Genomic DNA, 27,048 nt, shown 5'->3' on the forward strand with positions numbered 1-27,048 from the left:
CCCTTCCCTGACTGCTTCATGCCACGTAGGGAGGTGTCCCCATTTCTGTACCAGCTTTGTGGCCCTGACCTGGCCCCTCCTTCTGGGCCCTTCACAGAGCAGGGGTGATGACACTCATGGGTCCGTGCAGCGGCTTCATTGGTTGTTGTTCAGTCTCCAGGTTGTGTCCGACTCTTTGTGACCCCAGGGACTGCAGCACCCCAGGCCTCCCTGTCCCTCACCACCTCCCGAAGTTTGCCCAAGTTCATGTCCATTGAATCGGTGATGCCGTCCAACTATGGACATGTGTGTGTGTGTCCCTGACACTGTCGCCTGGACAGGCACCCCAGGGCAGTGCTCCCCTGAGCATGGGTCAGTGCTGGACAACCCGGACACCTTCTCTCTGCCCTTTAACTCCAGGAGAGGGGAGGCCTCTGGTCCAGAACTTACTATAACCCTTCGTGATTGTTGCTCTTGAGAAGGCTTTTTGCGTAGAATCTAGAGAGGAAGGGTAGAGAAATCAGCTGTTACCTATAGTGGGCTAGCCTGGGTGGATTTCGTCCATTGTATCTTCTGAGGTTTAAATCCAGGTCTCCAATCACCAATGCATATTTAATACTTAAGATGATTCTTATCGTTTAGTGAGACTGAAGAAGGTCAAGGCTGGGATGGATTTTTGACATCGTTTCATCTGCACACTAGAGTCACCTGGGAGCTTTCAAGACTGACCGATGCCCGGAGTCCACCCCCTCAGACCAAGTAAATCAGAACCTCCAAGGGAGAAACAGCAGCAGTGGCAATAATTTTTTAAAATTGCCAAGTGAGCACCAGCCAGGTGGCTGATGTAGGCCCAAGCCGTTCACTCACAGATGAGGACGCTGAGACTAGACTGGCCTCTGACTCCACGGCCAGTTCTCTTCACTCTTATTTATTCTTGGTGTATCATATCAGAAAGTCCACGATGTGGGTGTGACTCAGCCGTGGTGAAATTTTGCTGGTTGAAGTGTTGTTTGCCAGGTTTCTTCTCCGTGAAGTTTCTATTTTTCCTTTTGTAATTAACGCGTACTTTGTGGGAAATACTTCAAGACTGTGTAAACAGCTCATTCCAGATTTTCACCTCCTAGTTTTAGCATCTGTTGATTTTGTCACTCCATCCTTCCTGCAGTATTTCTTAGTTGGCATTTTATGATAAAGAAGAGTTTTCTCTTGTCCCCAGTTTGTGTATATTGATGTGGACTAATGGATTCGTATTCATTCTTACCATTCTTTATTTTGATGCTCATCACTGTGATGGGAGGCCCGACCTTCTGCTGTTTTTCCCTCATTCTTTGAGAACGTCTTTACTTGGTGCAACAAGATGTTGCATGTTCCTTCCCTACCCAGCACTCAATTAGCCACTTCTCCAAAGAGCCCTGTTTCTTTTAGAGAAGAATCCTGGAATCCCAAATCAGGGCACTGGGCATTATCACTTTCAAGGTGCCATTGCTTTTCTGGCTCCAGGAAATAGAAATGTATTACGTATGGGTGTGTTGGGGCACATATAGATACATGTAAATGTAGATATGTACATACATAAACATATCTACATGTGTTAATGTTGGTACCTGATTTTCTTCTTTTGAAGTATAGTTGATTTCCAGTGGTGTACTAATTTCTGCTGTACAACAGAGTGACTCAGTTCATTTCAGTCGTGTCCAACTCTTTGCAACCCCATGGACTGCAGCACACCAGGCCTCCCTGTCCATCACCAACTCCCGGACCTCGCTCAAACTCATGTCCATCAAGTCAGTGATGCCAGCCAACCATCTCATCCTCTGTTGTCCCCCTTTCCTCCTGCCTTCAATCTTTCCCAGCACCAGGGTCTTTCCAGTGAGTCAGTTCTTCTCATCAGGTGGTGAAAGTATTGGAGCTTCAGCCTCAGCATCCATCCTTCCAATGAATATTCAGGACTGACTCAGTTATACACATGTATTCATTCTTTTTTTTTTTATTGTTTCCCACTATGGTTTATACAAGGAACTGTATGGATACAGTTCCCTGTGCTGTACAGTAGGACCTTGTTGTTTATCCGTTCTAAACGCAGTAGTCTACATCTAGTAACCCCAAACTCCCAGTCCTTCCCTCTTCCTCTCCCTCTCGGCAACAAGTCTGTTATCTATATGGTGGAATACTGTGTTCAGTCGCTCAGTTGTGCCCAACTCTTTGTGATCACACGGACTGTAGCTCACCAGGCTCCCCTGTACATGGAATTTTCCAGGCAAGACTACTGGAGCGGATTGCCATTTCCTCCTCCAGGAGATCTTCCCAACCCAAGGATCGAACCCATGTCTCTTACATCTCCTGCATTGGCAGGCAGATTCTTTACCACTGTGCCACCTAGGAAACCCACAATGAAATACCATTCAGCCATAAAAAAGACTGAAATATTTCCATTTGCAGCAACATAGATGCAACTAGAGATTATCATACTAAGTAAAGTAAGTCAGACAGAGAAAGATAAATACCGTTATGACTTCACTTATACATGGGATCTAAAATGTGGCACAAATGAGCCTATATTCAAAGCCAAAGCAGACTCACAGACACATATCTGCTTATTAAAACCAGGTTACTGCTGACACATCTAGTTTCAGAGTACATTCTCTTCTTCTTCTCATCATTTTGCCAACTTCTCTACCTCGGCCTTCACGTTAACAGTCAGCATCCTTCAGTGTTCCATCCTGGGCCCACTTATCCTCAGTAATCACGATGCTGGTAACACCCAAACACTCGCTTAGGTCTCACTCCCGTCCTTGTATCCGGGCGGTCCTCACCAACCAGCCTTGCATTCCTGGTGCTTGTTTCCCCGCCAGTGTTGACCAGTGTCTTCCCTTGGATGTCTCACAAGCCCTTCAGACCTCACACATCCAAAATGGGACCCTCCAGCTCACCCTGCGCTTCCCGCCCCCATGCCCACATCACACCCAGCTGTTTGAGGCAGAACCTCAGAAGCACCCTTGACTCCTCTGCTCTTGTTCCTCATAGCCCATCACTGAATCTCTTGATGCGCCATCTAAATACCCCCCTCTGTCCCCTCCCCTCTGTTCTCACTGTTGCAGCCCTAGCCCAGGTCCCCAGCACCCCTTGATTTACTGTCAGAACGTCCTCCAGGTTGTCCCACCTCCAGCCTTACTCTTAGCACAGCATGGGAGACGTCCCTAAAATATAAACATGATACCTCCTCTCCAGCTCAGAACCCTTCAGTGGCTCCCCAGGGGCCTCCCGGGGACGTTCAGGCCACTGTAAATGGCAGTCAAGGCTGCTTGTGAGCTGGCCCTCTGTTGTCTCCACCCTTACTTCTGTGCAGCTGTAACAAAGACTGAGATAGATCTGTAGCCACCCCGACACAAGTTCTCTGACAGGTGGAAAAAGCAAATTGCAGAACAGTCAGTTATGCTGTGATGCTATTTTTGTTAAAAACACCAATGAAAAAAGGAAAAGGTGAAAGTGTTAGTCGCTTCAATCATGAAGTCTTTGCAACCCCATGGACTGTAGTCTGCAGGGCTCCTCTGTCCATGGAATTCTCCAGGCAAGAACACTGGTGTAGGTAGCCATTCCCTTCTCCAGGGGATCTTCCTGATCCAGGGATTGAACCCGGGTCTCCTGCATTAGCAGGCAGATTCTTTACTGTCTGAGCCACCACAGAAGCCTATACCCCCCCCCAAAAAAAATGCTACATTTCTTCTTGACATGCAAGCTCATAGGTGAACACAGGAAAAAGAGGGACTGCAAGGGCCATGTGCAGACCACTACCCTGGCTGTCCCCAAAGGACGGGGCTCTGGAGTCAAGGGGCATTTTCACATAACTGGACTATTGGGAGTTGCTTCTTCAGAAAACATTCATTTATGGAGAGGTTGAAGAAAAAAAAACAAACTTAAAAATATACATGAGTTGGTTTTGAGACAGTGAAAAGAGCCCGGGGACACAAAGTGCATCTCCTGTGCTGGGCTGGGTCTGACCCCGCCCAGGTCTGTCCCGCCCCCGTCGAGGCTTGGCCTCAGTCGCAGGACAGTGGCTGTGGGTTGACAAGCTCAGTGTAGACCTCGCCCGCCTCCCGGAGCAGCGTGCTTGCTCCTGGCGGCAGTGCCCCTGGGCTGGCCCCGCAGTTCTGCCTCTTGTTCTGCGCTCACAGAGCCCCTCTTGTTGCTCTCAAGCTTATGGAGGAGGTTTTGCACGTGGGCACCGGGGAAGCAGGTGTGAACACGTGGTGACAGTGACCCGCCCGGGAGCCCCTCAGCAAGCCACGGGGGAAAGTGTCGCTTAACTGGATTTTATCTTTACTTTGAGGGAAATGTAGCTGGTCCCTGCCCCAAGCCTTGAAGTACTGATGGAGTTTTATACTTCCCTGGTGGCTCAGATGGTAAAGCGTCTGCCTCCAATGCGGGAGACCCATGTTCAATCCCTGGGTCGGGAAGATCTCCTGGAGACGGAAATGGCAACCCACTCCAGTATTCTCGCCTGGAAAATCCCATGGACGGAGGAGCCTGGTAGGCTACAGTCCATGGGGTCACAAAGTGTCGGACACAACTGAGCAACTTCACTTTTCACTTTCTGCAGCCGAGTGAGGGTGTTCTCCTTCATGTATTTAGAGTCCCTGGTGGGCGTATGGGCATGGCAGCCACCCACGGCCCAGCAGAGACCCTCAAGGGTCCTCCCACACAGCTCCTGGGGCCCTCGGGGGTGCTGCTCAGAACGGTGGGGCAGGAGGACTGGAGGGCCCCCAGACTTGTCCCAGGATGTGGGGACGGGGGAGGGTGAAGCAGGCTGCAGGACTAAAGTGACAGTTATTGTCAGGTGCTCTGCGTTTGGAAGGTGGGGGCAGAGGTATGGGGAGGCTTCCTAATTACCACACAAAATAGAACCTCAGAGACCATTCATTTGTGGTGTGAAGGCATCTTTATTTGAAAAGTGCAGTATTTCTGACTAACCTGGTAAAATTAGCCTCCTGACACCCAGGGGCAGTTCTCTTCTCGGCTTTGGGAGCTCTTTTCCAGGGGACGTTTAGCACCCGGACTAGCATGGGCCTTGCTCTCGCAGGGAGCGTGACCTGTGACCGTAGGGACAGCAGACGCCAGGAGAGCCGTGGTCAGAGCACCCAGGGAGGCCCTCCCGGGCAGGCTTTGCCTCTGCACCCCGAAAAGCCTTTGGCCTCAGATTACATAATTGAATGTGGATGCAGTTGTGTTTTTATGTAAAAGCAGAGAGAAAGACAGAAAGGTCTGTCTTGGAGGGGCTTTTCCATCTAGCACAGGGGTGATGACAGTTAACTGAGGACTTAGTTCGTACCTGGGGCTTTACGCTTTTAACCTCATTTAAACTTTGCAGACGTCCAGGTATGACTTCCTTCCTTCTGCAATCAAGGAAGCAGGCTCAGAGAGATGACTCACTTGTCCTGAGTCAGAGGTGGGCAGTGGGATGCCTGCCACAGACCCCCGGCCTCTTCCCAGCAGTGTACTGCGGCCTGGGCGTGCCTGTCCCCCTCCACGAGGACAGGTGCCTCCTTCTTCCCACGGAGCCGCCTCGTGTGTGGGACTCGGGAGGCTCTGGTCGTAGCCGATAAAGCACCGCTTTTGGCTTGTGAGTAACGTGGCTAAACCGATTACTATGGGGATCCAGAAGGAAGTTGTTGGCCTTGTGTAAACTCAATTGGAATGTCACCTAGCAGACAGCTCTGGGGCGTCCACAAATATCTTCCAAGGAATTTCCCCAAAGTGAAATCACAGAGAAAGCAGAACGGGCTTGGCCGTTTTGGTTTGCAAATGAGTTTTCAGAAATGGTCCTGAAATCTTGAGTTGTTGGCATTTTTCCCATCACAGGCTGTAAAGGACTTTTGAAAGGCCCCAGGAAAGGGGGAGAGAAAGGGCCGGGTTGCTGATTATTTACAGCTCCGAGCCCCAAGCAGGTACCAGAATTAAAGGCCTCCCACCATTCCAACTGCATGTAATTTTATTGTGAAAATGACTGCCTGCCAATAAGTCACGTTGTTCACCCTCATCTCTGTGAGGACTTCTGAGGAAGCACAACTGACCTCACTTAACACCACTTGGCAGCAGTAAGCAGACGACAGTTGAGATGCTGGTAATGGGGTCTTTTTAAAAATTTTACATTTTCACCATCGTTGTTCAGTCGCTAAGTCATGTCTGACTCTTTGCGACCCCCTGGACTGCAGCATGCCAGATTTCCCTGTCCTTTACCATCTCCCAGAGTTTGCGCACATTCTTGTCCATAGAGTTGGTGATGCCATCCAACCATCTCATCCTCTGTCGCCCCCTTCTCCTCCTGCCTTCAGTCTTTCCCAGCATGAGGGTCACATTTTCACCATATGACTTTATGAATCCTTGGATCGAGTGTGCTGGAATTAATTCATGTGTTGATTGGAGTATTTCCTCTTTGAGGAAGGTATCTGCTGGTCCTGGGCCTGGTGCCTTTGGGAGCTGGTCAGCAGTGGGTTTGCGTTGAGCCTGCAGAAGTCCAAAGGTGTGTGTTTGGAAGCGAGAATGAAGGGAAGGCACCGAGGGATTGCCTTGGCAAGTAAAATTATAGTTCCCACATGCAGGAGCTATGGCCCTCTCCTGTTGCCAGGCAGAGTTCCCGCAGATTCATGGCAGAGGTGTCTGTGCAAACGGGAATCCAATTTATGTCCGAACAGAAACGACATGCAAATCGGACTTCTTCCCCCAAGGAAAGCCAAGGCAGGTAGCACGGTCAGTTGGATAAATAAATAAATAAATAAATAAATAAACAACCCCCCCCCCACTTTCCTTCTTTAGAAGAGGGAGTGGTATTAATATAGTAGCAGATTAGAGCTTTATTTGTTTAAACCGTGCGGATTCTGTAAGCATTCACAATCCTCTTGACTTGTAGTGCCTGATTGTAAAAAGAACAGTTGAATGAGCTCATTGTTCCCTGGTTTTTTTCTGTAATGTATTTTACAAACACCCCGGTGACAGTCCTGACACACTGATTTCTATGTACCCGCACTTCAGTTTGGGATTACAGCATTAATAACAGAGTTCCATGCATCATGCCATTTTTAAGCATGATCGTTATGATAAAGGGCATATACTTAATTACAGGCCTGCTTAATTACAGCTCTGTTGAAGCTCGTTTGTTTAGGAGAATGCTAATTGCGCTACGGAGCCCACGGCACATCCTTGCTTTCATCTGCTGTGTGCCGCTCGGTGCCGAGGATCAGCGTTTTGTTAAAACTGCCACCAAAAATAAAATTGAAAAAGAGAAAAAGGGGGAGGGGGAGAAGGAAGAAGACGAAGAAAGCACTCGTCCTCATCCTGAAAGGCGGCCTGCCCGGCACGGGCTTCTGTGGGCCTGCACAGAAGCCCGTGTCTGCCGTGCGCCCGTTTCCACCCTCGCGGCCCCTCCCGGGACAGATGCCGTGTGGTCCCCGCTTTACAGGCAGGGTGGCCAAGGCCCAGAGAGGTGAGACGGCCACACGTCTGCTGCACATCCTCCCTGCCACAAGCACGGCATTGCCACCGCCAGCTGGGCACCTGGGCTCAAATCCTGGCCCCGTCAAACTCCCTAACTCCTCAGCCTCGGGTTCCTTAAACGTTAACTTGCCCGTGATCATCATGGAGGTGACGTTATTTGGTGCATGTTGGCTCCCTCGTGTGTGGTCAGTAAATGCGGTTTTCTTTCCTTCGCACTCTCTCTGGCCTGGATTTGGGCAGGGGAGAAGTTCTGCTACATCCAGGGTTTCAGGGGGCCAAGGGACCTGGACAGTGGACCCCCCTGGGCCCCGGAAGCTCCACCTTTGATGCCGGTGAGCAAAGGACAGACCTCTGTGTCCTGGTTCAGGGTTGTGCCCACAGATTGGTCAGGCTGTGTCCGTGTGAGAACCGTGTGCAAGCCCAGGCTGCCTGTGAGGGCTGGGGGGCGGGGGCGGATGAACAAACGTGTACCCGCTGAGCAGTGGCTCTGTGGGGGCTGCCCCTCAGCCCCTCCACCATGTGTCACCCTGACTGGGACCCGGCAGTGGTTGAAGGCTAGGAGGAGGAGTGGGATGAGGCCAGAGCACCACAGCGCAGTGAGGAAGGACATGTGCTCCCCCATGAGGAGCACAGACGATGATTTATGAGATCTTTTGGAACATGTAAAAAATGAGCGCCATTGATTTTAAGAATTATGTCTCACAAGCCTCTAGATATCTTAAAATATGGAAAAGCTGCCCAGATAGGGAGAATAGAAATGGATGTCCTAGAATTAGAAGGGGATTTAGCAGTCCCACAGATCAGCTTTTCTACCGACACACAACATCCCTTTCTAACCCCTGACAAGTGGCCGTGCGTCTGGAACTTTTTCAGCCGGTGCTGTGTGTCCTTCTTGCCGGCTTCTCCAGAGGAGGACAAGGTCTCCCCCGGAAATTGTGCCCCGACGCCAGCCCCTTTTCTTGTGACAGCTCTCAGAACACGTGCAGACACTTGACCATGTTCACCTCCAAGGCTTCTCTTATCTGGTGATGGTGGGTGTTCAGTCACTCAGTCGTATCTGACTCTGTGCAACCCCATAGACTGTAGCCCACCAGGCTCTTCTGCCCGTGGGATTTCCCAGGCCAGAATACTAGAGTGGGTTGCCATTTCCTTCCCCAGGGCCTCTTCCCGACCCAGGAATCAAACCTGCGTCTCCTGCATTGCCAGGCGGGTTCTTTACCGCTGAGCCAGCGGGGAAGCCCCTCTTCTGTCTGGACCAGAACCCATCTAGCTGCACTTCTTCCTGCATGTGGGACACTGGGCTCTCAGGTGCCCCCCTAGAGCAGCAGGTCTGATGACTTCCTCTCCTTCCCTCCTGTGGGCTGGCCTCGGGTCCCTCACCAGGCTGTCCAGGACGACGCTCTGAGACTGCAGTCCCAGCACGGAACCCCTCCCTTGAGCCCAGAACAGACCCAGGTGGTGATTGCCCTTCCCTGGCATGGGGAGAGCTGCACTGTTGCTTACAATGGCAGCTCCCAACTTCTAAACAGTCAGGTCACGCTGTTGACTTGTTCCACTATGGACAGATCTTTTTTTTTCCGTATCTTCTGCTGTTATTCTAGCATGAACATCTCTTTCATTCCATCTGACGCAGTTGGCATTTTGGACCTAAGGTACAGGTCTTAACACTGACCTTTAACAAATTCCATCTATTAAATGTAGCCCATGACCCTGACTTTTTGAGATCTCTATTGGATTTCTCTCCCTTATCCAGTCTGTGGGCTGTCCCCATCAGCCGCATATCGGATATGCCTACTCTGCGTGCCTTCACTGAAGTAATTGATAACGCCCCAGGCACCCTCCAGAGAGGTTGCTTGAGGTCAGTGTCAATCTATTAATCAGCTTCTTGAACATCTAGTCCAACCAGTTATGGATTCTCCTACCCTTAACATTGTCCCAGCCATACTTATCTGTCTTGTCCATTTGGATAACGTGAGAAATCTGTCAAATGCGTTGTTCAAATCTGCCTTCTTTTTAGCCTACCATAGTCTTGGCTATACTAGATTTTTTTTTTTTTTTTAATAAATGAAACTTGGTCGGCAGATCATCTGTTCAGCAGACTCTCAGCGGCTCCTGGGGCCCCTTTTCAGGGAGTCCGAGCGTGTCACCCAAGAGTCTGGTCCTCTCGAGGCAGCGCCCGCCCATTCAGCGGCTTCTGCCCCCAGGACCCTGTGGATTCACTTTCTTTTCCTCCAAGACTGCTCAAGTCTGTTATCTAGAAGAATGCAAGGAGTGTCTGGCTATGCCCATCTTCCCGTCCTGAACTCTTAAGATGAAGTGGAAACTTATCCCCAGATTCTCATCTTTCTCTCCCTCCCCCTCAAGGTCGGATTAGGTCCACGTGGTTCTCCACAGCAGCTCCTCTGCTGCTCAACCCCTCAGGAGGCCATCACCCCCTGTGCTGAGGGCCACCCTCATGCTGCCTCTTGCTTCTCAGTCTTGGGAATGCATCCTCCCTTCTCTCCAGACATCTCCCAGGTTGGAGCCCCGTTACAGGGGATGCCGAGCTCCCCAGGCACCCCCTGTGCTGGGACAGGAAGGCAGAGCTGACTCAGACGTGGATGGCCAGAGGCCCACGGCCAGCAGAGGAGACACGGCCATAGCCAGGCACCCAGGGGGGCAGGCAGGGCTTCGGAGACAGCGTCCTGCAGGAGAGCACGCTGAGGTGACCCCAGAGGGATGGGAGGGGCGGGGGTGGACATGGGGTGAAGGGGAGGGGCAGGGAGCACCCCTCCTTGGCATCCCCACCTCTTCCCTTCCAGCCTTATGCTGGGCAAGGGTCACCACCCTCTCTCACTTCTGCCCAGGGCTCCCCAGGCCTCTCGTTTCCTGTAGTAATCCGGCCCTTGCAGGTCAGCGTACCATGTCTTTCAGAACATAAGTTCACGGAACAAACGTTGATATTTTGCTTGGAAACAGATGTCACCAGCGAGAAGGGCGATCTTCATCATATCTTTCCAGAACCCCCAGACGCTATGGTGGTCTTTAAACACCAAAGGCAGAAAGCCCAGTGAATGACCAAACAAGGTTCTCAGCCCAGGAATGCAGCCAGGACAGGTGACCACAGGGGCTTTGAGAGTGTGAAGGAGAGGTAAAGTAGGCTGTGGTTTCCAGCGTCTGATATGGGGTAAGCAGGATGTGGGCGGTGGCTTCATGCTGAGGGGACTGACTGTGGAGAGAAGTGTGGATCCAGAAGACAGTGGTGGGTGTGACTTGGGGCTGTTGGCGCACATAGTCACCTCCTGGCCAGTAGGTCTGATGGGAAAGAGCTGGTCGAAGGGCCAGCTGGACACTTGGCAAGTGTGTGGTATTGTCAAAACCGTGAAAGGTCCTGGTGTGGAAGCAGGTTTGCCGTCAGAAACAGCAAGTATCCCTCATAGAAGGGCCAGAGATTAGAGTCACTGCTTCCACCTGTGTGGCCCCCGACCCACTGTCTGTGAGTGATCAGAAATGCTGCCAGTGTGGCGTGCCCACCGGCCAGTGTGGCATCAGGAAGCAGCCAGGGTCAGAGTGCCATGTGGGGTGAGCCTTGACTTCAGCCACGGTGGGTGGACGGTGGCAGCCGCGGGGAAGGGAGCTTGGCCCTTCCCTTGGGTTCTGGGTGGGCCTTGTCCTGTCTCTTCTAGAAGGCATCACAGCCTTTCAGGGATCATCTCTTCAGGGCCGTTATATTCCCAGCTGTGAATGCGCGTGCATGGCTGTGTCACTTCAGTCGTGTCCAACTCTTTGTGATCCCATGGACTGTAGCCCACCAGGCTCCCCCGCCCATGGGATTCTCCAGGCAAGAGTCTTGGAGTGGGTTGCCATTCCCTTCTCCATGCTTGTAGAATGCGTGTAGGTGCTCAGATTTCCTTAGTATATTTGTGTATATGACGTACTGCGTAAGGTGACTGTGGGCTCCCCGCTCCTTCCTGGGGAGCTGTCACGCTGTCCCCAGTGCTTAGCTGGGTCTCCAGGCAGACAGGGCAGGTCCCTGGGGCCTCTGTGATGCGAGGTCTCTGGCCACAGACGTCTCTGTCCGAGCCCGTGGTCCGCGCAGCCCTCCCGGGAAAGGAGGGGGTGCCCCACGCTGTGGTGGGGCTGGCCACACTAGTTCCTTCTCATACTTCCCAGAGAAGGGTCCATTTTTTTCCTCCCCAGAAACGATGAAAGTAGCTTAAAATGAGACAGTTGGTTCATCTTGTTGATCAGAGAGGATTTGTCCCCAGATTCTTTTCTTACTTCCTTTTCTTATTTCTGCTTCTGCGACTCTTTATTTCTTAGGACTGAAAAAAATAAAAAAACAACGTTGTCCACCACCAGTGTCCCAGAGAAGGCCCCCTGCCCCCCTCCCCCCGAGATGACAGGGAAAGCGGAGACCTTCATTCCCAGGGAACTAACTCATCACTCCACCTCTTCCCGTGACCATAACTCACCAGAAAACCGCGAGGCGCCCCACGCCGTGCCTGTGGCTGGGCCTGGTGATGCCAGTCTGGCCTCTATTCAGGGCTGATGGGGGCACTGAGCCCCGGGAGAAGCCCCTGCCCACCTCCCCAGCCTGTGGCCGCCCAGCCTTCACGCTAGGAGCGTCCATGTCACGCTCAGTACAGGGTGACCTGTTCCCCTGGGTGCCAAGGTTTCCTCATGGACGTCAGAATCCCTCATCCCGGGAGTAGGGGGGGCAGCCCCAGGTCGTGGCTTGGCGGCGATGATGACCTGGGGACGTGGTGGATGCAGGGCTGCGGGAAAGGACCTGAGCCCCTGACCCCTACCTTCCCCGTTTTCCTTTCTGGGAGCCCGTTCCCACCGCTTCTGTGTCCTCTGAACACCGAGCAGACAGTTGAGCCTCCGTCCAGCCCTGAAAGACCAGGAGCCAGCAGTGATGGCCGCGTAGCCCCACCCACCGAGCTCACGGGGACAGCTCACACCAACTCCTACGCAGGCCACACCGCCCTCCTTTTAAACCCAAGCGCACCCAAGGTCGTGGCCAGGGTTCAACCCAGTCTCTCTGACTCCAGAACCACTCTTTCCCCCCACAACCTGGGCCTTCCCTGTGAGCCTGACGGCCTGGCTGTGATCAGGACTCGGCCAGGAGGGCGCCTCACGAACAGAGTCACTGCCCACCTCCGCCCCGAGCACCCGGCCTTGTCCCTTCCACCCCGTGCGCCTCTGTCCTGCCCCCAGCCCCTCAGTGGCTCCCCCCATTCACTGCTGCGACCCTTGCTCTCAGCTCCTGTCTGCACCTCCCGCCGGGTGTCTGCCTCACTCACCAGGTGTGTGTCGTGGGAGCATGGGTGGTACCTGGGCACATGTCACCCGTGGCCCCACTCACCTGTGCCCGTGTCAGCCGGCTGCAGCCCCTGACCGGCCTGTACTGTCCGTGTCAATAGCTCAAGTTACTGAACGTCAGTGGATCTGCAGTGCCATTTATTTTCACTTGTTTTTTTTCCCTCTTCTTTTGCAGCCATGGATGGTGTGCCTTTTATGATTTCAGAGAAGTTTTCTTGTGTTCCAGAAAGTGTAAGTTTCTTGCATGATCGCCCTCCCCTTCAGCTTCCTTCACCCCTAGCCTAAGCCCTCTCTTTACAGCACTGCAGGGCCATCCTGGCAGCCCCAAACCCCTCCCCTGCCAGAATCATCCATCGCTGCCCTTGTGCCCCACCCCACTCCCCACCACCAGAAGCTCAAGAGCAGGACTGTATAGATGTTCGTAGAAGGTGCTTGATAAGTGAGAGAAAAGAAGGGGTGAGGGTGGGGAGGGAGCGAGACAGATGAACAGACACCCTTAGACGCAGCCACAGCCGAGGTTTCTTGATTCAGATGTGATGGTGAATTTTTCTGAACCTCGCTGGCTGTAAATGTTCCTGGTTTCCAAGCTCACCTTGTTAATTTCCGCTCTTCTTTATTTAACATTGACAACGTTCAGCAGAAAGCAAGCTGCTAACCCTTTCCCATTGTCATTGCCGCATCCTGTGACGACCACATTCTCCACTCAATGAGTCACAGTCGTCTGAACGGCAGGGCTGGGCCTGCCCTTGCAGGCTGCTCTGCCTGGCAGCTGTGGGTCTGCCGCCCACAGCAGGCCAGCACAGACCCCACGGTACACGAGAGGGAACCGAAGCCATGCTGTATCCCCGAGCCGTCTTTAGTGACAGAGGGACTGAGTGAACTAGCCAGGCCTGAAGGCCGGGCCCCAGACCTTGAGAGGCACGCGGCATGCACGGCCTTGCAGGGCCCGCCTGGCACCGCTGTGCCCTGCCACCGGCGGTGCCTGCACCCCTCAGCGGTGCAGGCCTGGTCTGTGGGCTCAGTAGACTTGTTCCTGGATTTTTTTCAAATCCTTGCTGCAGAAATTGCTCTTGAGTAGTTAATAAACACGACAGCCCTGGTTTGGGCACCAGCTCGGAGTCCTTCAAGCAAAAGTGTTTTTCTTGGATCCAGCTTAAAACCACCCAGCTTGCGATCTGACCTGCCCTGGAGTTTCCATTTTCATGAAATATAATAGGCCTCCTCTGAACCCTTCTGGTAAGCAGCTTAATCTTGGGAAAAAAAGAAAAAAACACGCCCGTGATGTTGACACGCGGAGCCTGTGTAACTTCAGCCGACCACTCACTCCACTTGGCTGTGTTGCCATGGAGACGCTGGCGCCTCTCCCGCCCGCGCCGTTGGAGAGGCCGTTCTGTCCTGCGCTGAGGCTCCAAGCGGGCAAGTTTAGTGGGGCAGTTACAGCCTAATGATGTAACAGCTGGACCGCCGCTGGAACCCCGGGCCGCGCAGGCAGGCGGCCCGTGCTCGCACCGCTCGGGCTGGCAGCAGGAGAAAGCCAAACTGTTTTGTGGCCGCTGGCAGCGCAGCTCCAGGAGCCGAGAGCCTAATTCGGTGGCCCCGTCCCAAGTCCGGGTTCTGCCGACTCAGCGAGTGCTCAGGCAGGCGGACGCGGGCCAAGTACAGCGCTTCCCCCTTGCTTCTCTCTCTGATCTCCCAGCAGCCCGGCCTGGTCAGCCGGGAGGGGCTCGCCCGCGATGCTTTGTAACCAGAGAGGAGGTTGATGGAGGGATTAACCTGTCCTGCTACATCCCGCCCAGAGGCGGAGGCGCTGAGCCCCGTCAGAATCCAGGTCCTGGGGCTCGGAGCCGGCCTCTTTCTACCACCCCTTGCAGGGAATCCACCCGCCCTGGCCCGGCTCAGGCTCCAGCTCTTGCCCCCTGCCTGTGGGCTGCAGTTCAAAACCACGAAGGCCTCTGGGGGTTTTGTCTGACTCTCAGGTTTCACCTGTTCACCCCCAGCTGCTGGCCCCAGGGGGGGCTACCTCGGGAATACAGACCATGGGGATCCCAGAGGGGACCCAGGCCAGGGACCTTGGAGACAGGGCTCCCTTTGCCCCTTACTGTGCGTTTCAGCCCAGGCTTCTCTGGGCCTCCAGCTGACTCTCGTTGCCGTGTGTGTTTAATTTTTCATGCTGTCTGTGGAAAAGCCAGCATTTTCAAAGAAGAAAGGTCCCCATCTCTATGAAGTTTTAGAAACAAACACCCCATTAAAATGGTGTTATTATTTCCCACCACCGTTGATTTCTCAAACGACTATTGATGGGCAGTTGGTTAGTTCGTTCACCTGGCATTTTAAATGACCTAGAATTCCCTCCAACCCCTTCCCTGATGCTAAGGAGTCCCAGGCAAGAGATGGGCTGCCTGCCTCCCCAGAGTTCCTTAGACCCATTCCAGCCCACAGGCAGGGGCGGTCAGGGCAGTGTAGAGAAGCTGTGGGCACCTCCATCCCGCTGGCTGCAGAAAGAGCACGCTCTCCTTTTCGGGGGGTGGGGGGCGGTCAGAGAGGGACGAGAGGCAGCAGTTATTGGTGACAGCGACGGCCTTTCAGGAGAGCTGTGGCCGCCCCCCACCCCCGACCTGGGTGCCTAAGCAGGAGTCCCCACCAGAAGGGACCCGGTGGCAGCCAGGTTTTCTGAGTCTGCTCCTGGTCCGTTTACACTCACGCAGCACTGTGGAGCCACGCTGACAGTTTCTATGGGAAAGGAGTGGAAAAAACACCAGATCACAGCGGGGTTTGAAGTGTCGCAGTTGTGAAGAAAAGCAAATGTGAAGCAGCACTTTTTCCAGCCATGTAAAAGGATGACTTGATGTATTTTCAGATGCAGCCCTTTGATCTCCTGGGAATCACCATCAAATCTCTGGCAGAAATTGAAAAAGAGGTAAGCAAGCTCCCCAGAATGGGGCAGGGGGAGGCCCGGGTCCTTGCTGGCCGGCCCAGCATCTCCCTTCCACATTGAGGGTGTGTTCCAGGGACAAGAAGGGACCCCACGGTGGGACGGCCCTCTGAGAAAGATGCTTTCACTCAAGTTTACTTCTTAGAAAAAAGAAACTCACTTTTTAATGTGTGTATTACTTAAAGTAATGACAGAAGGTTTTACATGATAACACAGAACAGTCAACACTGCTTCATTTTGTTAAAAAACAAAAAGTCTCAGCTTAAAGAAGGCAGAGGTTGGGGCCAGGGCGCAGAGTTGGCTCTTCCTCCTTCAGCTTTATTATTTGCCTCCAGTAGGGGTTTGGGGAAATGTCCAAGCCGTTTCATGATTTAGAGGAAGGATCAGGACACATTCCATTGTGCTTGATAAAGCAAAACCCCATTTGGCAGCCTGGTTAGAAAGAGTTTGGATGTTTTCCTAATAAAAAGAGATCCCAGGATTTGGAAGCACATGTGATGCCTCTGAGGAAAGAGAGTGGCGATAACGGAACGAAACTGGGGGTCCGCTCTCCCGGTGGTCTCCCCACTTCCGTCAGACAGCGCGAGCGTGCGTGTCGTCTTCCGTGTGGGGACGGTTGTTAAGCGGTCACATGCTTGCAGCCGGCTCTCCTCAGAGAGGGACATTCGTCTCAGAGATGGAAATGGTAGAACCATTTCAATATTCTCAGCTCCTCTGGGTTTTCTCTCGTGTACCCAGCTAGCAGAAGCAGGTTGCATTATTGAAAGATGGCTGAAATCAAGGAAAATTGAATCAATATAGTACAACAAATTTCTAAACCTGTCACAGCAAAAACAAGACAAAAAAGTCCGCCTTTGTCTTGGGTTTTCAGTAAATCGTAAAACCCAAGCTGACTGTCATCTGTAGATTTTGGGAGGGGTAGAACAATGACCGGCTGCCACAGCAGAAGAACACGTGTGGGTGGGGCCCCAGATCAGCCCTGGCTGAAAGTGAGGTGACAGCTCCCACCCGGAGACTGCCTTTGTGTGGGGTCCCCACAGGGTGGCGCCGGTGAGCGTGTCTGGAGGGCCTTTGCAGAGACCTGCTCTGGCCGCAGGCTGTGAAGCAGGGAGCTGGCCTGTGACCTTTCAGGATGGACAAGGTCACACAGACTTTAAGGGGTGGGGGTGGGGGGGCCAGGGATCTGCCCCTTCTCTGCTTAAAGCTAGGGTAACAGGAAAACCTGTCTCATGAACACTAAAGGGACAGGTGTGAAAAGCATCATAGACAGCAAGTGCCCGTCACCGTGGGCTGGTGGGGGTGGGTGGCCCATGCAGGAGACGGGGCAGCTGTGAACATCACCCCCTCTCTCCCTGCCCGTCCTCCCGGGCTGTAGCCAGAGCCCCGTTTATTTAAGTACCTGCCACGTGCTTGGCTCTGGGCCTGGACTTTACCTCCATCGTCACCGATTCTCACCCCGGGCTGACCAGGTGACAACATTCCTCCCCATTTTGTGGGGCAGAACTTGAGGCTCAGAGAGGTGAAGTTATCTGCCCAAGATGAGAGGGAGATCTCGCACGTCGCACTCCAGACGCCCTCCCTTATGACATAAAGCCCGTGGCCCCCTGTCCTCGGGCTGGTGGGGACAGTGGTACCAGGGAGGCCCGTCAGCCTGGGTCCTGACCCCACCCAGGCCTTCAGGTGACTGGGACAGGATGAAATAGGAGAGAGCCCAGTGTGCAGAGCCAGGGCCCGTGGTAGTAACTACCATCAGTTCTCTTAACTCTTCCCATGGAAGGACCAAAAATGCATCTGTTTAGAGTATGGCGTGCTGATGTCGGGTGCTCTGAGCAGAGCCTGGCAGGGGTAGCATCCTCAGCTTCTCCATGTAACCTTTCTGAGCCTCAGTTTCCTCTTCTGTAAAACCAGGAGAGTATTAATGAAAATACCCCGTAGCATTTATGGGTGTCGCTGAGACGGTCACGGAAATGGCTCAGAGCAGCACTTGCTGTGGCAGCTGCCCAGTTAGGTATCAGTTCAGTTCAGTTCAGTCGCTCAGTCGTGTCCGACTCTTTGCAACCCCATGAATCACAGCACGCCAGGCCCCCCTGTCCATCACCAACTCCTGGAGTTTACTCAAACTCATGTCCATCGAGTCGCTGATGCCATCCAATCATCTCATCCTCTGTCCTTCTCCTCCCGCCTTCAATCTTTCCCAGCATCAGGGTCTTTTCAGTGAGTCGGTTCTTCACATCAGGTGGCCAAAGTATTGGAGCTTCAGCTTCAGCATCAGTCCTTCCAATGAATATTCAGGACTGATCTCCTTTAGGATGGACGGGTTGGATCTCCTTGCAATCCAAGGGACTCTCAAGAGTCTTCTCCAACACCACAGTTCAAAAGCATCAATTTTTCGGTGCTCAGCTTGCTTTATAGCCCAACTCTCACATCCATACATGACCACTGGTAAAACCATAGCCTTGACTAGACAGACCTTTGTTGGCAAAGTAATGTCTCTGCTTTTTAATATGCTGTCTAGGTTGGTCATAACTTTTCTTCCAAGGAGCAAGTGTCATGGTTGTGGGCGGTGTTTTTTTTATTTATTTTTGGCCACGCGGGGTCTTCATTGCTGCACATGGGCTTTCTCGAGTTGCAGCAGGCCAGGGCTCCTCTCTCGCTGTGGTGCACAGGCTTGTTACCTCGGTGGCTTCTCTTGTTTCGGAGCTCCGGCTCTAGGGCGCGTGGGCTTCAGTAGTTGTCGCACACAGGCTTAGTTGCCCCAAGGCATGTGGAACCCTTCAGGACCAGGGATCGAACCCATGGCCCCTACATCGGAAGGCGGACCACCAGGCAAGTCCAGTCGTGTCGTGGTCGCTGTCACCACCGTCCCTCTGGTCCACAGGAAGCGGGGCGAGTTGGTGCAAGTCCGCCCCATTGCAGTCTGACGCGCTGCCCTCTGGCTGCGGCAGAGCAGAGAGAGCCGGTGGACCACACCCGGCTTCCTTCCTTGTTTTCAGTGATGGGTTAAAAGCATATGTCTGTGTTCTCTTGTTGAAGGAGTTTAAAGTGGAGTTAGAGAAAAATGTAGGGAAATGGGGAGAGGTTAGATATGCTCAATAGGCTGGGAAACCATCAGAGACATCCCCACCATCAGGGATGCCGTGGGGGTTTTCATTTAATCTGAGGATTTAGAAGTTACTTCCACCAGCCATCTGCATGCATGTAATGGTGATTATTAGCATGTTGACATTCACACACTCCTTCTGCAACAACGTCAGCAAGTGTTCTCCATAAATAAACTGGAGAATTTGCCCCTGTCAGCCTCTGAACTCAGCATAGCTCCTGGAGCTGGAGATGGAGGAGGCGCTGAGCCCATGGCTCCCTGGCCCCGTGGCCCCGCCCTGGGGCTCCATGGGCTGGCCCTGAGCACCTGGGGGGCCCCTTGCTCAGGGTGATCTTGCCTCTTTTCCCACACACCCGGTCTGGCTGTCCTTCGGGGGCGAGGGGCATTGCTTGGGGAGGATCCTGGGGGCAGCAGGAACTTGGCTGGGGGCTTGTTTGCTCTTGTTTACACCATCTAGCCGAGCGCCCTCCCCCAAGAAGTCAGGAGACTGCATTTGGGTTCGGGGTGACCATGACCTACACTGTCCCCTTGCCCATCCTGAACACCACCCCCCACCCCCAGCCCCAGATCTCACCCGGGATTTGCCAGCAGCAGGGAGAGTCTGGCGTCTGTAGGGGCTGCTTTGTGAGGGACAGACTCTCCCCTCCCCATCCCTCCATGCCCCCGGGGGGAGGTGGCGTCACCCCGGCTCACAGCAGAAACGTGTGCCCGGGCGGTCCTGGCTATAGAGGAAGTGGGAGTGCTCTCCCCGAGGCAGCCGTCCAAGGGTGGCGTGGGCTTGCTCGCTCCCCTCCAGCTTTCCCGTCACCTGCCCTGCCCTGCCTCAGGGCACCACCATTTGGCCTCAGGGACAAGTCACCCCCTGAACCAGCCCCATCGCTCTGTCGGTCTTGAGCTTGGTAATTTGGGACCAGAGAGGACACCTGTCTGCAGGTGCCCCCCGCCCCCAGAGCAGGGACCCACCGGACCCCAGCCCGCCACACCCAGGAGTGAGACGTGCAGGGAGACTGGGTGTCGGCCCCCCGCAGTGGGTGGCAGTGCACCCCCTAAACCCAGAATCCGACCACCTCAAGGAGAGGCTGCCGCCTGGCCCTGCCAGCAGGAAGGTGGCACGAGGCTCGCTGGCAGCGTAGCCCAGAGCCCTCCGCCGCGTGGTGTGTAGACAGTGATGTTTGTGGACTGTGCAGACCGTGGAGGAGACACAGCGTAGTGGAGGGACACGGTTTTCGAGTCCGGCCCCCCTGCCCAGGTCGCATGCCAAATCCGCCACCCATGCTGGACCCTGGCGCAGGTCCCCTGGCCTCCCCATCCTCGGGGTGGCGTGCAGGCCCGTGGGTCCCACCACGGCCATGGAGCCCACAGGAGGCCCCCGCAGGCGTGGTGACACCAGGCTACATTTCATGAATGGCCCCCAAGGAAGGTCACGATTAGAGAGTCAGTGGCCGTGCCACCCGCCACGTTTGGGGGGAAGTGCTCGCAGGTGGTGTGAGCTGTTGAAGTGAATGAAGCCCAGGTGAGTAAACCAGTTCCCACTTTGAAGGCTGTCACTCTCCAGGCTCCAGCAGCCACAGCCCGTGCTGTCCACGTCTGCCCTCGGCTCAGGGCAGGGGCTTTGCCACGTAAATTACCCCCAAGGCAGGAGAGCGTGCTTTTGCTCACCCCCTCTGGGCCACGGGAGGTGACCAGGGAGCAGCCAGCGGCAGCTGTCGGGGTGTGCCGCGGGTGGGGGCATTGCAGGGCCCTGACCTGGCCCCCGTGCCCCAGGCAGCAGTCGTTGGGCTCTGCAGGAGGGCGGCGGGGGTCCCCAGAGGGCTGCATCCAGTGAGAAGCCCTTGTCGTCCTCCCTGTTGCCCAGACAAAAGGTTTTCTCCGTTCAAGAGTCAGGAAAAGTGTAATTTCGCAGCCGACCCGGTGATGAAGCGTCTTCTCTCAGCGCCAGGAGATGGGCATATAAATATTCTCTGTCTCTGCCGCTCTTTATTTCCCTTGTAAGCAGGCGCCCCATCCCTCCCTCTGATGGATGCCCCCTCGCAGCCAGCCCGGGAGCTCCCCAGCTCCTCAGTTCGGCAGCGATTCCCCGGTCTCCTTGCCTCTCCCGTAGCCTGTTCATCCTCCCCCCTACCCCAGCCCCACCTCCCTCACCCACCGCCCTGTCCCTTATGGCCCAGAGACAGTGGCCTCGACCACAGATTGCATGCCCTGTGCACAACACCGCAAACCTCTTAAAAATAGGAGCCAAGCGTTCCTGTGACTGAAAGGGCAACCCAAGAGCCTCCCAGCCCCATACACAAAACCTTCCCCCACCGTGGCTGCCGCCCTCCCGTGGAAAAGACCACTGCGTTCACCCCCCTTCAGTGGGCACCCCACTCAGAAACGTGGTGAGGAGCATCGTCATTAGCCCAGCACACTCCCTGGTGGAGCAGACGGCCTCCATTTTCACTTGACTTTAAGGCTGAAAGACAAGGGAGAGTCTAATTAATAAAGGGACGATCTGATATTAATCACTCCCTTAAAATTGACAAGGGAGGCAGTCCATTTAACCACTTAATGGCTACAGGTTTTTATGGGCTGCTGTTTGCAGACGTATTTAATGAAGAAGTTATAAATCCAAAGGAGCTTAAAATTTTAATTTTACACCTAAATATTTTCCTTGTTCTCATCTTTGTAGTCAGTCCTCCAGAGTGTAGTCACGTGGAATGTTCCTTAAATGAACATATTTGCTAACTGGCGCAATTTCAGTTTTTAAAACATTGGTTCCAGCAATTAGGCATTTTTTTTTTCAGTTCCCAAATGACTAGAGAAATTCGTCTTGATTATAATTGCTCTTAGCCACGCATATCTAATTTGTGTCTTTTTAAGTGTTAATTAGTAAACAGTTTGAGCTGACATCTTTATGTGTTTGTGTGTTGAAAAATGGGGCTTATTGCTTATTTAGCTTGGGGCCAATTCCACTCACATTTACGTCACGACATTGAGGTGAAATTAATGGAAACATATTTGGCATCGCGAGGTAAAAAGAATTTTTGGAACCAACTTGTGGACGTCCACTTTGCATGGACTTCTGCAAGCACTTCCAATATATGAGATTAGAATGGATTTGGGAGCTGCATGTGCAGGGAGAAAGGGAGGCAGAAGATTTTTGTATCAGTAATGAAATGGCAGAGTCCCAATTTTATAAAAGCAAAATGTTCATATCCCAGCGCAATTGTTCATTCTTCCTACTTTTGGAAAGCTTTCATTGTGCATATTAATGTTAGAAGAAGAATTTTGCAGAGGACGATGTCACAAAATGCGTGATCACTTTCCACCATCTAGTGGTCAGGTCTCAAACTGCAACAGGAAATAAGGTGTCCTTTATCTGTGAGATTTCAACGTTTTCATCCCCCAGCATCTTTTTTTTTTTTTTTTTTTCTTTTTCAGTCAGGAAGCTGATATGTTTGGGGAAAGAAATTTGCCTACTTCATTTATTAAATAAAAGCTAGCTAATTCGATAGACGTTAACCTTTCTTATGTATTGTTCTCCCCCTTTTTAATATTGTTTTCAAAGACCCAGGCCTTGTTCAGTCATGCCACTGAATTCTTACAGAGCTGCCCCACTAAGCTGAGATCATTTCAGCCAAAAACAAAGGAACCTAATGAATTGGTTCAATGGATAGCCATTCCAGAGGCATAAAGGAAGGGTTGTTGTTTTTCAGACGCTAACTCGAGTCCAACTCTTTGCAACCCCATGAACCACAGCAACGCCTGGCCTCTCTGTCCCTCACCATCTCCCGGAGCTTGCCCAAGTTCACATCCATTGAATCGGTGATGCCATCCAACCATCTCGTTTTCTGCCACCCTCTTCTCCTTTTGCCTTCAATCTTTCCCAGAATCAGGGTCTTTTCCAATTTGAAATGGGAGCTTGGGGACCTGCATATCCTGGACTCTTCAGGAGTCTGACCACAGCTTGGGAACCACTGTTTGGTGCCACAGACAAGACTAGTTCTCGCCCCATAAAGTGTGGCAGCCATTGTGGGCAGTTTATCATCTTCAGTATCTATCCTGCCAATCAGAATCAATTTTTTAACATTCAGTGTTTTCTTTCCAAGTGCAAAGGTCATACCTATTTTTAAAAATGCAAACACAACAGAAACATGAAAAAAGATGAGAGTTCCCCATGGTCCACTCCTGGGAGAGAGAGACATGCACAGGTCAAACAAGCATCACAGGTGTTCAGTACTGGACATGACGTTCCTGTATCTTGCTTTCGCACTGACCAATATATCTTGCACAACCTTCCATGTCATCGCACGCAGATCTGCCCCATTCTTTTTAATGACTACATGTGGTTCCCTTTTATGATTGTGTCATAATTTATTTAAGCAATCCACTATTGATTGGCTCTTGAGTTTCCAATTATTCACTATTACACTGCTGCAGTATATTTCCTTGTACATGTCTTTGCTCCCCTGGGTCTTTCTTGAGAAGAATGCATGGTATTACCATTTTGCTTTCCAAAAAGAGAGTGCCCTTTTAAACCCCCCTGCCCCCCCCCCATCCTGTGGTGTGTGAGGGGGGTACCTGTTTCCCACACCCTCACTATAAGCATCACTGGTATTTACAGGTGGACATCTTTTCATATATTTATCAGCCATTTGTACTTCTTTTGTGAATCTCTTCTGTGTGTGCCCTTTGCCCAGTTTTTTCTATTGGCTTATTTAGTTTTTTCATTCATTTTTGAGTTTTTTATGTTCTTTGTAACAACCTTCTTTCTGTCCTATGTTCAAATACACACACTTTAACCAGTGGCTTTTCACCTTGTTTAAAGATGTGTTTTGCTATACAATAGTTCTTAATTTTTCATGGGCAATTTTGACTTTGTTTTAATGTTTTGTTTTTGGCTTCATGTCGTACTTAAGATTATAAAAAATATTCACTCCTATTTTCTCATACCCTTTTGTGTTTTAATATCTTACAGTATTAAATAGTTTTCAAATACTTGATCCATTTGAAGTTTATTAGAAGGTAAAGACTAGAACCAGCTTTGTTTTATCCTAAATCGTTAACCAGTTTTCTTATTGTTTACTTTCTTCAGTAGTTTTAAGTGTTACTCTTATTGTATAGTTCCATCTGTAAGTGAATCACTGGATGTTTTTCTTGACTCTTTGTTCTTTTTGTATGATTACCACACTGCTTTGATTCTGATAGCTTTATAATAAGCTTTAATATATGATAAGGTTAGTTCTTCCTTCTCCCCCCACCCCAGATTTTTCTAATTATAGTCACGTGATTATTTTTCCAGCTGAACTTTAGACTCTTTTCAGGGGGAGAAACTCCACTCTAGATGTTTATTGTAACTGCACTGAGCATGTAGGTTATTAGAGGGACGTTTGGTGAAGAGTCTCCACCTGGGGCTTTGTGTCTGTCGCTCAGCAGGGTAGAAAGGTGTTTTTTTTGCAGAAAGTCTGCACACTTCTTTGTAGGTTATTGCTAAGTGTTTGGTGTTTTTGTGGTTCTCATGAGCAGGCTCTTTTTTTCCATTATATTTCCTGTCATTTTTTGTATCAAGGAGCCGTTGACATTTATATTTTATTTTAGGGGCTGGCTCTCTCACTGACTTCTACTTCTGTTGGTTTTCAGTTCCTTTTCTTTGGTTACACAGGCCGGTGTTAATGTCGTCTTGCAAATGCCAACACTGCCGCCTCCTGCCCCCTTCCTGAAGCTTCAGCCAGCATTGCAGCCAGAACCATCAGGTCACTGGGCCTCCTTGTCTGAACGGAAGTTTCTAGTTTAGATACTCACCCATAATGCTGCATTTTGGCTTGCTATATATAGGCATCATTTTTTTTTTTATCATGTTAAAGAATTAGCCATCTATTTCTATTTTCCTAAGTGTTTTTATCAGGATTGGATGGTAGCTTTTGATAAATGTCTTTTAATCATCCATTGAGATGATCATATTTTTTTCTCTGCGGGCATATTAATATGGTAGATTATATTAATAGAGTTCCTAATTTTGAGAGTCTGAGTCCCCTCCCCCCTCCACCCTCTCTGGTTCTACCAGCAGCAGGTCTATCTGCCGCCTCTATCCAAGCGGCAGCCTCCGCCCAGGTCTCCAGGTTGCTCCCCCAGCAGCCCAGGGCGTTCATCACACAGATGAGGGAGCCAGGCTGAGCCCTTGGAAATGAACCTGCGGCAGAGCCAGTGTTTGACAGAATCATCTGCCCTGGATACCGTTGAGTTACACCTGGCTCATGCAGAATAGAGGTCAAGGTGAATTATTTGGTCTTTTTAAAGTCCATCCTAAAAGGGCTTTTCTGTCCTTTCCTTATGGTTTGGGGAACTCTCATCCCCCAAGTTTTAAAGTAATACCCCCTACACCCCAGGGACTTCCCTGGCAGCCCAGTGGTTAAGACTCTGTGCTTCCACTGCAGGGGGGCATGAGTTTGATCCCTGGTCAGGGAAATAAGATCCCACATGCTGCACAACGTGGCCAAAAAAATAGTTAATACCCCCAAAAAAATAGTAAGACCCCCCCCCCAAACTGAACTCTTAGAAGGTTGCCTGACATGTAGGTAAAAAATGAGCATAAAGATGACAAATGGGGAGGGCATTTTCCTGTAGTGATCACACAGCTTCTTTTTCACTCAGAAATCAGTGTCAGAAAGCACCATTGTTCCAAATATTTTCCACAAATAACCTGGGAGAGGGAAAATACAAATACCCATTTTTTAGGTGATATTTAGATGAATTCTGAATTGCTGATTCACTGAGGGGGCTAGTCCCGTGGCTGTTTGTTGACGCAGAACAGGTGTTTCTTCTGCCACAAAGGTATCTGTCAGCCCCCAGCCCTGCCCAGAGTCTCACGCAGACGACGCTGGTTGACACACAGGTGCCCGCCAGGCCCGCAGCCCCGAAGCACAGGAGGGGCCTGGAGAAGCAGAGTTTGTTGATACTCACTCAGAGATCTAAGTCCCACCATAGAATGCGCATTCCCCCATTTTCCTTAAAATGCCTGGCCTTCTCAGTCTGTATTTCGTTTTCCTACTTTTAAGCATCATGGGTACAAGAAATATTTCTTGCTTACCCTGTCCCCATCAGTCCACACAAAATGCAGTCACGGTGATAAAACGGCAGAACACTCCGGTTGGGTGACTTATAGGGAGTGGTGGCGACTGTGGCAAATTGGAAAACCCGTCAACTTTTCCACATTTATGACTATTTTAAAACACCACACAGCCCAGCAGCACGTGAGCCTCCAGCTTGCACATGTCTGAGCATGAAGATACAAACACAGATCACATCTATACTTATACCTTCACCATTCACAGCCAGGGTGGGGGGCGGTGGTGGTGATGTGGGCGAACCCTGGGATCAGCACTTTGCCTCCATGAGTTAAACACCCCAGGAAAGAGGCCATCACACCATCAGCCCAAAGGCCATGGGAATTCAGAGGACCCAAGGCTGGACCGACACACCACTGCTTCCACGAAAGACTGAGAACCCAGATGACCTCCACATTGTCTGAGAACTGAGTCCCTAAGCTGGCTGTCTGCTCTGCACTGAGCTGCCCCTCACTCATCCATCCATCCATCCATCCATCCATCCCTCTGTCTAACCATCCATTCATCCATCCACCCACTCACCTCTCACATCCTGTACCATCTGTCCATCCATCCATCATTCGTTCATTCATTCATCTCTTCTGGGCCACAGCCTCTACCAGGCTCTGGAGCTACAGAAATGGCCGAGCCCCCACCCTGACCTTGCACTTAAGGAGGAAATGGACAGTGATGTGGGGCCCTGGAAGCCAGTAATTATCATCCCCAGAGGAGCACAAATGTCCCAGGGGGAGTAGCCTTCCCAAAGGCACCAAGGTGTGGTGCTTGGAGGAAGGCGGGGTAGGGGGGGTGGGATCTGCAAAGCCATGCGTGGGGACAGGTCTGTGCAGGAAGCTTCCACACCTCACTCCTGGGACTGGGGCTCCGCCCTGGGTGGGAACATAGGAGGCACTTCTCCACTCTATGCTCCATCGGATCCTAGGTGGAGATGCTCCTGAGCGAGGGTGCCCTGCCCTGAGTGGGGGCGCTGTCCCGGCACTGAGCCCAGGGCAGCAGGCCGTGTAGGGGGCAGGTGGGTGCCACCATCCCCTCCGGGGAGTCCCAGGCCTGGAGCAGGAAAGGGGGGGGTGCCCCGGAGTCAGAAGACGTAGGGGCTGACTCTGCACGTGGTCTTAGTCACCCTGCAGCCATGCCGGGTACGG

The 27,048-nt window shown here is 52.0% G+C and overlaps 1 protein-coding gene and 1 long non-coding RNA gene across 5 annotated transcripts in view; one reads left to right on the forward strand and one right to left on the reverse strand.

The window, feature by feature from the left end:
* MVB12B (multivesicular body subunit 12B) overlaps positions 1-27,048 on the forward strand; it is a 195,798-nt gene that overhangs the window by 155,669 nt on the left and 13,081 nt on the right. For 2 of the 4 annotated variants that reach the window (XM_043469577.1, XM_043469575.1), the window contains exons 8-9: positions 12,950-13,005; positions 15,632-15,691. In XM_043469577.1, coding sequence (XP_043325512.1) covers positions 12,950-13,005; positions 15,632-15,691 — 116 coding nt within the window. Of the gene's footprint in view, positions 1-12,949; positions 13,006-15,631; positions 15,692-24,447; positions 25,287-27,048 lie in introns of those variants that run through there. The other 2 variants (XM_043469576.1, XM_043469578.1) reach the window with 2 other exon arrangements.
* On the reverse strand, positions 4,906-14,359 carry LOC122442168. Its single transcript, XR_006269560.1, has 3 exons — positions 12,818-14,359; positions 12,258-12,343; positions 4,906-11,771 (listed from the first exon to the last, which is right to left on the reverse strand). It is a non-coding gene; the product is annotated as an uncharacterized LOC122442168 (long non-coding RNA).

Source organism: Cervus canadensis, chromosome 5 (assembly GCF_019320065.1).
Source record: "Cervus canadensis isolate Bull #8, Minnesota chromosome 5, ASM1932006v1, whole genome shotgun sequence".
Taxonomy (NCBI): Eukaryota; Metazoa; Chordata; class Mammalia; order Artiodactyla; family Cervidae; genus Cervus; species Cervus canadensis.